The sequence below is a fragment of the Sinocyclocheilus anshuiensis genome, unplaced genomic scaffold (assembly GCF_001515605.1).
Source record: "Sinocyclocheilus anshuiensis isolate Anshui unplaced genomic scaffold, SAMN03320099.WGS_v1.1 scaffold426, whole genome shotgun sequence".
Classification (NCBI taxonomy): Eukaryota; Metazoa; Chordata; class Actinopteri; order Cypriniformes; family Cyprinidae; genus Sinocyclocheilus; species Sinocyclocheilus anshuiensis.
The window spans coordinates 1420897-1438322 of NW_015542362.1; the positions used below are offsets into that span (position 1 = coordinate 1420897).

The window sequence follows — 17426 nt, forward strand, 5'->3', positions numbered from 1 at the left end:
AGCACTTGCCGACATTATATATATATATTTTTTTTTGATACATTAATTTTCATACTGTTTCTTAACTATATAAATCAAAGTTCTGCCATTTTAACAAAGTTCTATACATCACATTGTTTAAAACACAAAGGACTTCATTCTTTACATACAAAACACAGGCTAAACACACAGCTCATGATAGCTGTTAAGTTGGGAGAGGTTAACTCAAAGCCTCCCTATTTGTGCAGTGAGAGACACATTTAAGCAAATAAATAGAAAATAAAAGCTGAAATACTGAAGTGCTCTTATTCTGTACAAATTAGCATATATAGCATTTCAAATGCCTCAGAGGGCAAGATGATTCCAAATTAAAACACTGGCAAACAAAACTAAAAACCAAAAATGCAAACCAACTGTTCTTACAGAGCACATTGTTAATTTCTATTTATGTTTATGGGTACACATTACCAGGTCAAACAGGTAAGAGCACAGCTGTTTTCATTGTTGCCTGCTTAATTATGCTGTTTGTTGCCTTGGTAACCATGCAGTGACATCTACTGTGGTTATAGTGAGATCACTGACAAGCGAACAGTTTGATCCTTTAGGGGACCGATGGCCACGCATTGTATCCATTTGAAAAGACACAGAAAACTAGGATTTTTTTCCATCCCTGAAGAGACCAGGAGGAAAAAAAAAAACAACATAAAGAAATTGATTCTGACACAATTAAAGATACAATCTATAATTACCACCACAGCACCACTTGTACCTCAAAACATTAAAGTATTGTGTTTAATGAGGCTATAGATGAATAAGAGCCCAGTTTTGTTGTCTTTTGTAGTTGCACTACAATTAATTGTCTACAAGTAGCAGCAATCACAATTTGTGATTATGTATTGGTGGATTCAGAATGCACCAGTACAGTAACAAATCTTTTTACTTGAAGCCAAGAAAGCAAATGAAAAATCATTCCAATCCATTAAAATGGGTTAAATTATTTAAATTAGTTACATCTGGGGAAATAGCATCACCAATAACGAACGTAAAGCATCACCACCAAGCCTCTCTGCATTTTTTAAGATACAGAAAATGTTATATTTCCAACAGAATTTCACTGATTCAGATTGTCTATCCATGCTTTTCAATTAGTTGGGATATTTGGAATGCAAACATGAATAACTTTTATAAATTTTAATCAACAAATGAAAATCTAACTAAACATCTACTGTGTGTTTGTGCTCTATCGGAGCAAATCGCTCAAGAATATTGCTTTTTAGACTTGCAATGTTAATTTCAACTGGTTTGCTATCTGCTTGATACTTGGTCAACATGCATTCAAGAGAATAAAATGCAGCCATTTCTTTGGGCTTGAATATAATTTTTTTTAACGTAAATGCTTAGTATATTAGCCTTAAATACATTTACGTCTATATTCTCTGTCCTTCAAGTTGTAGTCCTGAGCGAGTAGGACTAAAATTAACATTGCATGATCATCCAGCTGGCTGTTCTAATAATTATGAGGTCATATTCTAAGGTTAGTGAGAGAGAGAGAGTGCAGGAGAGAGGACAGATGGTAGGACCACCACATTCAGAGTATGTGATGAATAGTGTCAGGCAGTGGACTCAAGCCCGCTGCGTAGAGGAGCCGATCTCTAACGGACATTGTTTTATGGGGTCAAAACTCTCATTAAACTTCACTGTCAAGGCTTCAATTTAAGATGTACAATCTAAAATTTAAAAGTTTCTGGTTCTGTCTCGTTGAGACTTTGTAGTTACGCAGCCCCTTTTAAAAAAAAAACAAAAAACACAGGAGCTGTGTTAGATTACTGCAGACAGACATCGGCATGCTACATTAGTTGTGATAATTCTGTTCTCTGAAACCTACGCCCTAACGCTTACTTCATGTTTTTTTATTCTTCTATTGTTGTTTTCCTGTCTCAGTCAGACCACTCATTTTCGTCCAGCTCAGAGTCTTCGTCAGATTCGCTGTACTCCACGGCGATGCGACGGGACAATATAGTGGCTACGTCATTTCCAACCGGCTCCTTCTTTGCTTCCTGCTCCCGCTGTTCTTGCACCTTGCGCAGCTGGATCCCTATGACAAAAAAAAAAATGGAAAAGTGAGAAGTAAAACCAGAGATAAGTTGCATTAACATTAATTTGTTTATTATTAAAAGGATGAATCTTACAAAACCTCTCAAGAACTGATAAGAAATATGGCTCAGGCCATATTTCACACCATAATAATAATAATAATAATAATAAATGAATGTTCGAAAGTCTGTTTTTTTAAAGATTTTTAAAACGTTTTTTTTTTAAAGAAATCTTACATTCACCAACGCTGCATTTATTTGATCAAAAATAGTAATATTATGGAATATTATTGCGATTTAAAATAACTGTCTTCTATTTTAATACATTTTAAAATGTAATTTATTCCAGTCAGAAAACCCTGAATTTTCAGCAGCCATTATTTCAGTTTTCAGTCTCACATGATCTTTCAGAAATCAGTCTCATATGCTCAAGAAGCAATTGTTTTGAATGCTGAAAACAGTTGTGCTGTTTAATATTTTTGTGGATTTTTTCCAATATTCTTTGATAAAATAGAAAGAACAGCCTTTATTTGAACTAGAAATCTTTTGTAACATTATAAATGTCTTACTGTCACTTTTGATCAATTTAATGCATCCTTGCTGAACAAAAGTTTATATTTTCTTAAAGAAACAAACAAAACAAATGGACCCCAAACTTTTGATTGTTATATTATAGAATATAAAAGTTTTTAAACTGTGAAATTTTAGAATGCTGCCAATTCTCGTTATCATAAGGCAAAAAAAACAAACAAAAAAACATCTGACACCATAACACTCAAACCCCATGTGTTTATGTGTGACCTCTGACCTCGTCTGATGGCCGCCAGCAGGTCGCTGCGTGCATCGCTCATTGGGATGAGAGGCACCTGGCCCTTCCTGGGGACAACCGGTGCTTCCGCAGGGGCAGCGGGCATGGTGTGTGAGTGAGGGTGCGGGTGGGGGTGTGTGGGCGGCCCAGGTGGAGGTGGAGGGGGGGCTGCGGGAGGAGGATGGGTTGGGGAAGGGGTGTAGGAAGCAGGGGGGGCAGGGGTTGTGTGATAATTCTGTTCTCTGAAACCTACGCCCTAACGCTTACTTCATGTTTTTTTATTCTTCTATTGTTGTTTTCCTGTCTCAGTCAGACCACTCATTTTCGTCCAGCTCAGAGTCTTCGTCAGATTCGCTGTACTCCACGGCGATGCGACGGGACAATATAGTGGCTACGTCATTTCCAACCGGCTCCTTCTTTGCTTCCTGCTCCCGCTGTTCTTGCACCTTGCGCAGCTGGATCCCTATGACAAAAAAAAAAATGGAAAAGTGAGAAGTAAAACCAGAGATAAGTTGCATTAACATTAATTTGTTTATTATTAAAAGGATGAATCTTACAAAACCTCTCAAGAACTGATAAGAAATATGGCTCAGGCCATATTTCACACCATAATAATAATAATAATAATAATAAATGAATGTTCGAAAGTCTGTTTTTTTAAAGATTTTTAAAACGTTTTTTTTTTAAAGAAATCTTACATTCACCAACGCTGCATTTATTTGATCAAAAATAGTAATATTATGGAATATTATTGCGATTTAAAATAACTGTCTTCTATTTTAATACATTTTAAAATGTAATTTATTCCAGTCAGAAAACCCTGAATTTTCAGCAGCCATTATTTCAGTTTTCAGTCTCACATGATCTTTCAGAAATCAGTCTCATATGCTCAAGAAGCAATTGTTTTGAATGCTGAAAACAGTTGTGCTGTTTAATATTTTTGTGGATTTTTTCCAATATTCTTTGATAAAATAGAAAGAACAGCCTTTATTTGAACTAGAAATCTTTTGTAACATTATAAATGTCTTACTGTCACTTTTGATCAATTTAATGCATCCTTGCTGAACAAAAGTTTATATTTTCTTAAAGAAACAAACAAAACAAATGGACCCCAAACTTTTGATTGTTATATTATAGAATATAAAAGTTTTTAAACTGTGAAATTTTAGAATGCTGCCAATTCTCGTTATCATAAGGCAAAAAAAACAAACAAAAAAACATCTGACACCATAACACTCAAACCCCATGTGTTTATGTGTGACCTCTGACCTCGTCTGATGGCCGCCAGCAGGTCGCTGCGTGCATCGCTCATTGGGATGAGAGGCACCTGGCCCTTCCTGGGGACAACCGGTGCTTCCGCAGGGGCAGCGGGCATGGTGTGTGAGTGAGGGTGCGGGTGGGGGTGTGTGGGCGGCCCAGGTGGAGGTGGAGGGGGGGCTGCGGGAGGAGGATGGGTTGGGGAAGGGGTGTAGGAAGCAGGGAGGGCAGGGGTCGGAGGAGAAGGGTTGTAAGTCTGGGAAAGAGATGGCATGGCGCTGGCTGGGGCAGAGGAGGGGCCAGTGGGACTGTCAAAGGCAGTCTGGGCAGAGGGAATGAGAGGAGGAGGTGGAGGAGGAGCAGGAGGTACGAAATACTCTCGATGCTTAGACTGCTGACCACTGAGATGAGAAAAGAAATGAATCAAACCAAACACATTAACTGCACTCAGGAGATGAGCTATAAGCCTAGAGCTCACTGCAAGATGCAAATTCATTGGCCTTTTATGTTTTAAATTTGAGCATGTGTCATGCCAAACAACGAACAAACAAAATTTTGTTTTGATGTCAAAAATCTACTCTCAAATACTTATTGTTATTGTAAACTAAAGCAAACAAAATTAAAAACTGTTATTGTTAATCGAAATAAAGATGAATTAATAAGATACATTTGATAAAAAAAAGTGAAAATTGGAAAACAAAACCTGAAGTCAAACTAATTTAAGTACTACAATAGCTCAAACAAATCAATATAAATTATAGATAAAAATGGCAAAACCACATAACAAAAAAGCTGATTAAAATGACAAAAGCTCTAACAAAATTACTCAAATTTAAACCAAAATTAAAATGAAGAAAAATCTAGAAAACTAATTCAAAATATTAATAGATACTATAATAGTATATAAATAATACTAAAATTATGCGTTTGTGTGTTAACAGATAGCTAGTGGTATAAAAACGTGATAGCTACAGACTGATAAAAATGATTTTTTAGTTGACACAACTAGTCTGTGATTTGTTGTGCAAAATCTCATAACTTTACCAAAACTAGAAACTGTGAGTCTGTGAGACCATTGTCTTGTTTTGAGTGTTTGGCCATAGAAATGATGCTACCTAAATTTTACACATGATCATATATGTTTTGTAGGCTATTTAGACTCTATCATAAATGATAAACAGAGCAATTCCAAGAAGGTCCTCACACCACTGGTGCTCAGGCCCTAAAAATGGAGCATTTAGACTAGGGTTTTGCAACCCCTAGGGGTTCATGGTGGAACTGCAGGAAGTTCATGGGACAGAGTAAATGATATGCAAACACAAACTGAATAAAATACATTATGAAGTAAAATCAAGTAAAAAAATTATAACATTATACTCTAATCTTACATACAAAATCATTCAGTCATTCAACATATTATTCATTATATTTACTGAATGGTTAGAATGTTTATTTGAATTTTTAGTGGGTATTTCATTTAAATAATTTAGATGATTAGAAAACTCTGCTTTACACCCTTTATATTACGGAGAGTTACTGAATTAAGAAAAGCCGAAGAATAACAGACCTGTAGTCTTTAGCCTGCAGGGGACGTGGCCCGTTGAGAGCGGGGTCTGTGACTGCTTGTCCATGGGAGGTCTGAACCCTGCCAATGGTCTGTCTCCCAGGTGGAGCGGAGGAGGAAGCGGGTGGCCGATACCCACGGTCCAGGGACTGGGTCTGGACATGAGAGGGGGCCATGAGGTGCTCTTTGCCATCGGCAGCGGAGTAAGCGCTGGTCACAGCCATCTGCTGAGCCGGGTGACTGGGGCTGCCTGGGTAAGAGTGCTCACCCATGTCTGAGGCAACCGACCTGATGATGGAAAAGACACAGAGAAAGATAGACAGTTGTGAGAGTGGGAAAAAAGGAAAAGAGAGAAATATTAAATGCAAATATCTTTAAGCAATCTTGAGCTTTAAAAAGAATATTATGGATTCCAAAGTTCAGCTTTATTGAAAGCACCTGTGTGGCATACTGTTTATTACAACAGATAATAATTTTCACTGTTGATTGTCAAAATTAGCCCCACAGTGGACTTCCAAAGTCTTCAGGGCAAGCCACTGCAGCAGAATAAATGTTAAAAGACAGTATTTTAAAAAGCGATAACAAAAGTCTGTAAGATAGGTTTTTTTTTTGGTGAAAATCCATTCAGCTCCAAGACTGCATTTATTTTATAAAATATATAGTAAAAAAGCAATATTGGGAAATATAAATACAATTTAAATGTTCAGCAGCCATTACTCCAGCCTTCAGTGTCACGTGATCCTTCAGAAATCATTCTAATAAGTAAACATTATAGGTTCATTCTAATATGTAAACATTTTTCCTTTCATTTCTACACACAAAAAAACCCCCTAACAAACAAAAAAACTAAAACAATGAACAGCACCATTCAACTACAGTACATATTTTCAACATATATCTAAAACATTTTAATATACAGTATGAAACATGTTCACGCAGGGATGAAATGATAATTTATTAAAAAAGATTCACTGAACGAATCATACTTACCAACCAATTTTTAAACTTACATGTTTAAATGTAACTTTTTTTACATGACTCTGATATGAACTGCTGCTTTATTTGCTTAAATGTGCAACAAAGAACGACCGTCTTTTCCATTTGGAAAATTATTAACCAAATAAAAAGCACATTAAAGCCATTACAATATGCACAATGTAAAATAATTAGTCAATATATCACCTACCTCAATCATCTAATTGTTTAACCTAATAAAAATGATTATAAAAACTAACAAATAAATAAATAGAACAGTATAATAATGTGAAGCTTTATGCCTCGTACACAACGGGACGACTATCGCACGCGCTTATCGGCGAAGTTTTTCGACGCGTCTTTTGTGTTCATACCCAAGCGATTTTCGCTGGCGATGAGCCGAATGAACGTGCAAATTCCCTCCCTGACATTAGATGGTGCTTGATGAAAAACAGAAATACCCCGGTACACACAGAATCCTATTTGATCTGCAATTCCTCTCCATAACAACTCCCTCTTATCGAGATTTTTGTAGTCGCTGTCGCGTTTGTCATAAAGCCCTTTGTGTTCAGACACCAATGAGACCAGCAGCTCTACATTCATCTTGCCTAGATGTATCTTCTTGGTCTACTTACTTCCGCTTCGTCGTTAGGTATCAATGTGTGCTCGGCAAGACCGTTTTGTGCTTGAGCACCACCAAGTCGTGTTTTACTGTAACTTCAGCAGCACCAGGCACGTGAACAAAAGCGCCAATCTCATTGGTCGGCCAGTTTTTAACGCGGCGCGTCAAACCAAAAAAACGAACCCGAGGCGTTTTAAAAAAAATGCCACTTTTACACCTCGCGTTTTGCGCGTTGGTGTGCACACTCACATTGGCTCCCTTTGTTTAGTCACGAGGCGTTAAACGTCGGCGATAATCGCGCGCGATATTCGTCCCGGTGTGAACAAGCCTTTAGATTGCTCTGGTATGACTCTCCAAGTGTTGGCAGCTCCAAGTGTCAACAGATGGCAGTAGTGAGCTATGCTAAACTGCAGCCCACTTGTATTGCCACTGAAAAAAGTAAAAGCAAGAGAGACCACCAACCTGTTGTCTGGGGAAAGAGAGCCCTCAGAGGACATGCCGTGGTACGGAGAAGGTGTGAAACGGGCGTCTGGGCGGAACTCCTTATCATACGCCATTACGTTCCACTCCTGCCTACGATTCCGAGCCTTACGAACCTTTTTCACCTCCCGACTGGGGTCCTCCACCTGCTTCTGCTGCTCCTGAGTGAGAGAGAGAGAGAGAATGAGAGAGGGAGAAAGAAAGGCTAGTGTTGCAAAAATCCAAGGGTTTCATCACAAATCACAATTTGGTGAAAGAGGTTTAAACTGTCAAGCTAAAAGAGCAAAGTCACACACACAGACAGTAGTGTCCACATCTTTCACTGAAAAGTGCTGTGAAGAAAGTTTTCTACATAATACAGGGAATGCATTAAACAAACACACACACGCACGCACGCACGCACACGCACAGCAGAAAAGCTAGTGAAGAGACTGTAGGGAAAGAAAGTGAATGCACAAACTGGAGTCAGCAAAGTGAGGGACTGACGGATGAATAGAAGGACTGACAGTAATGCAGGTCTCTTACAGAGGATAGGAGGGGGCTTCTGAGATGGGCCTGCCTGGAGTGGGACTTAGTCTGGTCTGAGTGAGTCTGGCCTGAGCCGCTGGTCTGGAGAGAAGGGGCAAAGTCTGGGGGAGTTAGAGCTCTCATTCATGCACACATAAAGACACATCCACTGATGGGTTTCCTTCTGCTCTCTCCTTTCCATATAAACACATAAGCTTCTGGTTTGAAGAGAGGAAATCAATTCAAGAGAAACAGTTTTTACAGGGGGCCCAGTAGTGCTATGGAAGCAAAGGGAGTTTGTCTGATGTCCTTAGTATTGTTGATAAGTTAAAGTCAATCTTAACCATGTACTGTACCATGTACAACAACACTTATTTTGGTATCAACTTGGTACCGAAGTTCAAGCATTTTTGACATCCGTAAATCAGTATGTGATTGTGGAAAGAACAGACAGCGTGAAACAGGACCATAAAGTGCACACAAAAACATATTTATGCAGTAGACACACACACACCTTCTGTCTCCTCTTTTCTTTTCTCTTGTCCTCTGTGGCTTGCAGCATTTTCTCCCTCCAGAGGTTAAAGAAGTAGGAGGGGTCTGTGTAGAACTTCAGTGCATCCTTCTTATCATCTCTAGAAAGAAAGAAAAAGAAAGAGACATATGATGGTTGCTACAATAGCATTTGCTCAGTGTAGAGCTGTAACTCTCCAAACAAACAAAACAACTTGCTAAAATGAATAGGGCTTTCAGGCATATTTGAGAGTGAGAATATTCTAGGAGAGTACACTTGATATGCAGCAAGTGATTTATCATTTTGTCACACTACACCCGAGGTGCACAAACCGGAGAAGGCGGAAATAGGAAATAAAACATGCAATTGAAACACATCTTCATTTTTATTAATTGAACATTTTAATATAATAAAGTTTTATATAATGCAACATTTACTTTCAGTCCACAGCCTTCAGTGAAGTTTGATTTTTGGCCCTTCATAGTAAAAGTTTGGGAACCTCTGTACTACAGCATTACTTGTCTTAAAATGAGTTTGTTGCTAGAAAGGTTAAACTATTTTGAAACCTGCTGAGCTGATGTTATGCTACAGAAGAAAAATATTTATTTATTTAGTCATTTAGCAGACACTTTTATCCAAAGTGACTTACAAACGAGGACAATAAAAGCAGTCAAAACTAACAAAAGAGCAACAATATATAAGTGCAAATGACAAGTCTCGGTTAGCCTAATGCAGTACACGTAGCAAGGTGTATATATATATATATATATATATATATATATATATATATATACACACACACATAAGCCCTGAGGCACCCCAGTAGCTAGATGTTGCGACTTGGACACCTCACCTCTCCAAGATACCTTGAAGGACCTATCTGAGAGGTAAGACTCAAACCACTGGCGTGCGGTTCCTGAGATGCCATTTTCCAATAGGGTTGACAGGAGAATCTGGTGGTTCACCATATCAAAAGCAGCAGACAGATCCAGCAAAATAAGTATAGAAGATTTGGAAGCCGCTCTTGCCAGTCTTAGGGCTTCAACAAATATAAGACGCAATGTTGCTACTGTTGCTATTACACAATAAGAAATGGTAGAATGTTATTTGACATGAGTTAATAATGTACAGAGAGTGAAGTGATGATGATCTCACCTGTAAGGGCTGAGAATATTGAGAGGGGGAGGTTTGTCTCCACGGTGGTAGAGCTCCAGCACAGGATTAGGGATGGAGTTTCTGGAAACCACCTGTTGGTCCTGAATGGTGGAGCTCTTGAAGGCCTTCCTCATGTTGATATCTTGCAGAGAGACTGAAGATGGGGGAGAGAGGAAGATTTCAGATTTATGCATTCATTTCATTATTGAGATTGCAAAAATGTGTAAATTTGACGTTTTTTAGTATACAGATCTAAACATTCTTAGTACAATATATTTAGCAAAGAAGAAAAAGGGCATAGGATATTAAAATTTAGAGAACAAAGAATTAACATACACTTATATAATTAAAATGTATAATAATTAAATGTGTATAATTTAATTATTATTTAAAAGTATAAAAAAATTTGTATAATTAAAATACACTTATATGAAGGTAACGGCTATTACGGACACTACCCAATAACACTGATCTGAGATCAGTTCAGTGTTTACTATATGGTGATTAAATGTGTGGTTTGACTAAGACAAACTGTCCCTTGATCATCATAAAGTGTTAAAGGGCCTTAAAGTAAAGCTGTGTGAAATTCCTGCTTAAGTCTCTTATGTGTTTGTTAAAGAAAGGATGAAGCTGTCCATGAGACAGCAGATGGTCAATCTCTTATTCACATGATCTGCTTCTCACCCTAATCAGGAATGGCACAAACATATGATAGATCAGCTGCGCATTTAAGAGCAACATCACTGCTTTGCCTGCCCTAGAGCATGTGGAGCTCCTGCCTCACAATCCCACATTTGTTTGTGTGTTTTTTTTTTTCAGTAGATGTAGCTGTTTGGCAGTGACTTCAGATGTTTTGCTTGCACAAATCAAAAACAAGTATGAGATACTGAAAAAGTGATTAATCTCAACCCATTATTAACACACAAATTAAAACTTGGGACATCACGGTCAGTCAAAAGACGTATGATAACTAATGACAATGATGATGTTACAATTGGTGTGTGACAGGTTTATATATAGATCTGAAACATTAAAGTGTGACAAACATGCAAAAAAATAAGAAATCAGGACACTTTTTCACACCACTGTATATATATATATATACATACACACACACACACCCACCCACCCACACACAAAAACTTACAAATATGTCATAATTCATATTTAAATCTAATATACAATTAAATTGAAATATACATAAATTCAATTAAAAGGAGAAAACTATGACTAAAAAGACATTGTATAAAAATTAACAGTCTGTCTCTGATAGAAAGTAGTGCAAAAGCGGAAAAGAGTTTAGAGTTTAGATATTCTGTAACATCAGTCATGCAATGATCTGACACTGTGGAAATTTATGTCTTAACTGTGGACCACTGCTAAATTATTTATTAGGTTCTTCTACATTAGTGTAGGGATTGTCTGTTACTGAGAGGGCGGGGCTTGTTTTGATGTAAAGAATGATGGACTGCCTCAATCGCCCTCTAATTATGTATGCCACAGGAGAACACACACACAATATTAAAGCACTGGCTGTGCCTCAGGGGCCACTGTACTGCTTTATTGAACATTAATAATACAAGACTGAGCATACTGGCTGATCTGATGGCAGGAATGGGGTATATGAGGTCAAACCTGGGACAACTTATAAAACAAGGTGGTTCGGCTTTTCACAATATATGTACTATGAGCCAGAATGCAATGCTGTTGTAATGGAAGAGAAAAGCCCTTTCCTTGCTTATTTGTTCAAATACCAAAAAACAGTCTGTCTAAAACAGCTATGACGTAGCTCACCCATTTAATCTTAAACCCAATCTCTGGCTTGACTATTAAAATGGTTGTCTTTTATATTAATAAGCGATTCCAGTAAGATTCACATGTAATCTAAATGTTATTGATCCAAAAAAACTGAGCAGTGTTATTTTATTATCATTAAGTTACTATTATAGTTTTTAATACTATTTTGAATTAAGTTTTAGGTTTTAAGTTAACATTTTAGTATTTATTTTGTAATTTTTATCATAATTTTTTTTTTAATTGTTTAAATGTTTAATTTTAGTTCTTTTATTACACTGTTAAACTTAATGACAATAAGAAATGATGTTTTAGCAACTCGCTGAAAAAAGATTGATTTTTGTTTGTTTTAGATAACTATAATAACCCTGGCTCTAAGACATTAATATCCAATGAGGCACTGCTCTATAATATACAGCTCTACAAATCACACACGTCCTCTATTTTATTGATTTTTTTCTCATTTTGTTTGTATCTCTAAATGCCTCTTTTGTCCTTGTGCGCAGTCTGTTCGAGTGCAAAAGAAGCTCAGTTTTGAGTCTGGATGGCTGGTTATAAATTAATAATTAGAACGGACATTAAGAGGGGGATGGGGTGACATTTTTGGATCAGACACAACCATGAATGCCAGCAAACCCCATCACCCTTTCTGGTAACACACACACACACACACACACACACACACACACAATATTCTGTCACTTCCTCTCTGTGAGATGTCTCGATATTCAGACATTCTTCTCCTCCTCCCACTCCCCACTTCCCAACCCTGCATTCTACATGCAGCACACATAAACCCCAGATCACCATCAGGTCAGACAGACACACACATTAGAAAGCTATAAACACACACACACGGCCCAGAAACCACACGCTGTGCATTCCCAGCAGGCTTTGCTCTCGGTGTGGTTGAGAGGTCATCGCTCACTGTGAATCAGGTGATAATGGAACGCTCAGACTTTAAAAGAAACGTCGATGTGTCTTCTCCGTAAGTGAGGGGTCACGGGGGAGCTGGAACATATTAAACCCTCTTTATCGGCTCTCCAGTTATCAATCACAGCTGGGCGGAATGTTTTAAATAGACGAGTACATCGTTAGAACATGTAAAGTGGCCCTAATCTTGATTTTGCATCTGGACAGGGTGTTTACAGATAAGAATCTCTTCTCTTATGTCCATCAAACACACAGCCTGACATCAGAGTCGTGCTGTGCTCTGCTATCTGCTTCATTTTTTGAGACAAGAGACGGTGCCACCAGGCACTGGATTTTTCTATTCCGCAGAGAGAAGAACAAAAGAAAGAGATGAGAGGAGTTAGAGGGAGGAGTAAAGTGATACAGTTTGATCTCTCTCTCTTTCATGGCAAAGAAAGCTGGGTCATCCCGCTAACTACAGGCTAAAAGAAGACCATTATAGAGAACAGCACTCGAAGGCAAACGCACTCTCTCTCAGCTGCTAGCTGCTACAGCTGAAAGCTTGATAAGATCTGGAGATGATGCAGAGATTAAGCTTAACGTGTGATGTTACCCTCTTCCACTGTGGAGTCCAGTTGGGTGACTTTGATAGCCAGCAGGTCCACTCTCTCTTGCAGGTTATTCATACGCATGTAGAAACTGTTGGCTTCATTAAACAGCTCTCCAAAGATGTCCTCTGCGTGACGACCTGCAAGACAGAAGGCAACAGAAGCTAAGAGAACGGCGTACTGAAAAGATCAACTGAATTTCCATGCTAGGTTGGGTGTTGGTCGAGCTAGTGGTCTAGCACAGTGATGCTATTCATCACCAAATCTTGGTCAAGCTGGTGGACCAGAATGATGCTTTCTGACTTATTTCAACAGGCAACATATGAAAGATTATATAAAGAACAAACAATTCAATACAACTAAAAAAAGAGAGAAAAGCAGGGTGCCACTCACTCAGGCTGCCCAGTTGTTTGATGATGGCTGCCAGGGTGCTGTTGGTGACACACTCCAGTTCACTGGGCACTCCATCAGGCAGAGCTCCTCGACACAGGTGCTTGGGCTCGATACTCCTCTTCACCAGCGGCATGACTGACTACTGCTGAGAGAGAGAAATAGGAAGACCCATTAAGACACTTAATGAACTCAAACACCTAATGAGGAGGTATATTTCCGGAATTAATTTAAACTGAGAATATACACACACACATACAGTTAGGAAAAAAATATTTAGTTTTTAAAACGTCATAATTTGTAAAAGTATATAAGAATTTCTTGAACTGACTTTTAATTTTACTATACATTTATTGTTTTTTTAATTGTTAAAATAGATTAACTATTAAAATAGCTATAAAACAAACAGATTTAACCTGAGAATTGTCACAGCCAATATAAAAATAAGACATTTAAGAGAAAAATATATTTTAAATTATGTTTTTTAAGTTCAGGATAGGTTTTATTTAGATTTCATCTTTTAAAATGCATATGATAATTTCCTTGATTCACTTACAACATAAACTATATTTTTCACTTAAAATTAGTTGCTGAAAATTAGTAACTATAATATACTACAAAATTATAACTCAATGAAAGCTTTGAATGAAAGCTTACACACGCTGAAATAACAAGCAAAAACAATGGCATACATTGCAAAATATGCGATTTGCTTGATGCTCCTAATATTCCAAAAGTCATTTAACCAAAAACCGTGTTAGTCATTTAGATAATGTTAAATATGTCAAATAAAACCAAATGTTTAAGTTTGTATAAGTTTAACACATCCGTCAAAGCAGCACTGGTCCAACAAGGCAAGTGACCGTATAATCAACTGACCCAAAACTCTGCCACACAGCCCTGGGACATCCTCAATGTTGAGCCCTGTTTTTAGTCTGTTTACTGAGTGTACAAATGAAAGCCAATGTAAAGGTAAAAGTGTTAGTATGAAATTTTAAATCAGTTCTATAAAATCAAATCTCACAATGTAATATGGTTACATTGTCTTTTCGGTTGAGCCAGCATGCCTTAAGCATTCTGTGCTGATTAATCATTCACCTGTATTTAATACAGACGTCTGACATAAGTGGGCCAGTTTCAAAAAAAGGACCTACTGTGGTCTGTTCCTGTTTACAGACCACCAATGACCACAGACAAACGCTAATAAAGACAGTCACTGGCATCACACACACTGATGCAGGCACAATGGTTCAGTGACCTGGGCACACAGACAACATCGCCTGGCAACTAAAGCGGATGAGTATGCTGCTAATGAGACATGAAAAGAGCACTGTTATAGCCCGGTGGGACAGCAGACGTGTGTGTGTTCCCCTGCTTTCTTTGTGTGTCTAGTTATTATTTCAGTCTGAAAGTGATTGGAAAACCAGATTGCAAAGGTTAACAAACCTATTAAACTATATGACTATTCAAAAGTTTAGGGGCCGTATTTTTTATTTTAAAGAGAAATACTTTTTACAAAAGATATCTATTTAAAATAAATGCTGCTCTTTTTAATGTTCTATTCATCAAGTAATCCAAAAAAAGGTCAAATGTCAAATCATGGATTTCACAAACATTAAACATTATGAATTTTTTCATTTTTTTCCCATGAGCTTTTCATTTAATTCTGCTCTCACAGTTTGAAGCAGACACGGCCTGTCCAATTTAATGAACAACAACATGTGAATTTTTCCACTGGAATACACTTGAAATCGCTTGTATCTTGTCTTTTTTCACAGGGACACTTTAAAACTATTTTCTCCCCAATTCTTCACTTCTAACTACACTAGCATTTTTTACTATGTGGAAATCTTTTACTATGGGAATAAAATGCGACCATATACTGTATATTATATATGTCAATAACGGAAGGTATTTTAAATTATGTGTCAATGTTTTTTTAAATGTCATTATGATGGAATATTCTTCCTGCTTTTCATCAAGTGCTGGCACACACACCATCATAACAATTACACAGCAGTTCAATAACTGATCACTTTGCACTAAAACATTCACTCTTTTTCAATCTGTCTTCTCTGAATCTCTCGGCCTGCTCATGAATAAAGCAGCAGAGCTGAGTGAGACTGTAGAGGCGCAGGGCTGTAATCCTCACTCCCTCGAGCGTTCGGCTGGACTGTGTGAAGTGTAAGTAACAAAAGGATGGGTTAATGGAGAGAGAGAGAGAGAGAGAGAGAGAGAGAGAGAGAGAGAGAGAGAGAATATGTGAGAGAGAGAGAGAGAGAGAGAGAGAGAGAGAGAGAGAGAGAGAGAGAGAGAGAGAGAGAGAGAGAGAGAGAGAGAGAGAATATCTGTCTGTGTTTTTTGGGGGAATGAAAGGACACATCAGACTCTCTCAAAACCCTGTGAACTGCCTGCCCACATTTACATTCATGCATTCGACTTTCAGAGAATTCATGATATGCATTTTATCAGCATGTCCCTGAGACTCAAACTCATGACCTTGGCATTGCTAGTGCACTGCCCTGCCAGTAGAGCTACAAGAATGCTACCTACCTAGACAGTTTTGTTTGCTGCTGACTCATTACACCTCTATGATTCTCAAATATGCTGTTTAAGCAGGTAGATCTCAACGAATTGAGACACAGACACTGATACTAACACCATGTCCCAACCTGGCATGAAGTAACACATTTTATTGAAACTGCTGTGCAAATTGACACAATCTCGGCCAATCAGAATCATTCCATCAGAATATGTCTGATGTTTAATAAAATACAGTTAGGTGGCTTTTGGACCAATAAGATTTAACTGTGGGTAGGACTACCCGTCACAAACCATGCAAAAATGTGATTAACATGGAAGAAATAGCATTTATTGATTTTCGTTTGGTTGTGTTTTGCCTGGTTATATTTAAAAGTTAAGAGAAATTTCGGTAACATTTATTTTAAGGTCCAATTCTCACTGTTAACAAACCATTAACTACAACTTTTGCCTCAATGAACTCCTAATTTGTTGCTTATTAATAGTTAGTAAGGTAGTTGTTGAGTTTAGGTATTGGGTATGATTAGGGATGTAGAATTAGAATATGGTCATGCAGAACATGTGCTTAATAAGTACTAATAAACAGCCAATATGGCAATAATAGGCATGTTAATAAACAACTAGTTAATAGTGAGAATTGGTCCCTAAAATGTTACCGAACTTGTTGCCAAAATGTTACCATACTTAATAAAATTGCCTAGTCAAAAATATAATTACAGGCTCTTTTCAAGCCATTTAGGGTTAAAATGTATGAATAAAATAAAATGTATATATAAAAAAAACTTTTCTTTATTTCAGGGAGTTGCCAAAGCATAATTTTTCATTTTCATTTAGTTTAACTTGATGTACTAAAATCAACAGAAAACAACATAAATAAAAAAAATGATTAATAAAGACTATAGACATATTTGAGAATCGAGAAAATAAAAATAAAAACTAATTCAAAATACTAAAAACTATAATAGTATCTCGACGATACTAGTCACTTGATATATGAAACAACTTGAATTCTTAGACACAAACGGTTGAAAAAATTTGATGGTGAGAATTATGGGAAACAGAGAAAAAGCAGTGAATGAAAGAGAGAGAGAGTGTGAGAGAGAGTGTGTGAGAGAGAGCGAGAGAGAGAGTGTGTTTGAGAGAGAGAGAGAGAGAGAGAGAGAGAGAGAGAGAGGTTTAAAAAATCTTTAATAAATCAAAAGATTGCGCACTTGGCACAACAATATAAAA

At 37.4% G+C, this 17426-nt stretch overlaps 2 protein-coding genes across 5 annotated transcripts in view; both read right to left on the reverse strand.

The window, feature by feature from the left end:
- LOC107691956 (wiskott-Aldrich syndrome protein family member 3-like) overlaps nucleotides 1-17426 on the reverse strand; it is a 28719-nt gene continuing 11293 nt past the window's right edge. The window contains exons 2-11 of one of the 4 annotated variants that reach the window (XR_001634602.1): nucleotides 13659-13800; nucleotides 13271-13405; nucleotides 9952-10105; nucleotides 8800-8917; nucleotides 8304-8387; nucleotides 7761-7939; nucleotides 5705-5989; nucleotides 4150-4538; nucleotides 3130-3343; nucleotides 1-1860 (exon numbers count right to left, since the gene is read on the reverse strand). Coding sequence is in view for 1 of the 4 variants with exons in the window: in XM_016490819.1 (XP_016346305.1) it covers nucleotides 3186-3343; nucleotides 4150-4538; nucleotides 5705-5989; nucleotides 7761-7939; nucleotides 8304-8387; nucleotides 8800-8917; nucleotides 9952-10105; nucleotides 13271-13405; nucleotides 13659-13791 (1635 nt within the window). In the remaining 3 variants the exon portion in view is untranslated. Of the gene's footprint in view, nucleotides 1861-3129; nucleotides 3344-4149; nucleotides 4539-5704; nucleotides 5990-7760; nucleotides 7940-8303; nucleotides 8388-8799; nucleotides 8918-9951; nucleotides 10106-13270; nucleotides 13406-13658; nucleotides 13804-17426 lie in introns of all 4 variants that reach the window. The other 3 variants (XR_001634601.1, XM_016490819.1, XR_001634603.1) reach the window with 3 other exon arrangements.
- Nucleotides 1860-3086, reverse strand: LOC107691959 (wiskott-Aldrich syndrome protein family member 3-like). The gene is made up of 2 exons (XM_016490825.1): nucleotides 2881-3086; nucleotides 1860-2074 (listed from the first exon to the last, which is right to left on the reverse strand). Exons 1-2 carry the CDS (start codon nucleotides 2984-2986, stop codon nucleotides 1917-1919), a joined length of 264 nt encoding a protein of 87 aa, XP_016346311.1. The 5' UTR covers nucleotides 2987-3086; the 3' UTR covers nucleotides 1860-1916.

Bases quoted from the DNA above. Each gene is read 5' to 3' on its own strand.
- LOC107691959 (XM_016490825.1), bottom strand. From the start codon at position 2,986: ATGCCCGCTGCCCCTGCGGAAGCACCGGTTGTCCCCAGGAAGGGCCAG. The intron at 2,075-2,880 runs GTCAGAGGTCAC...TTTTTGTCATAG, and splicing joins GCTGGCGGCCATCAGACGAG to GGATCCAGCTGCGCAAGGTG.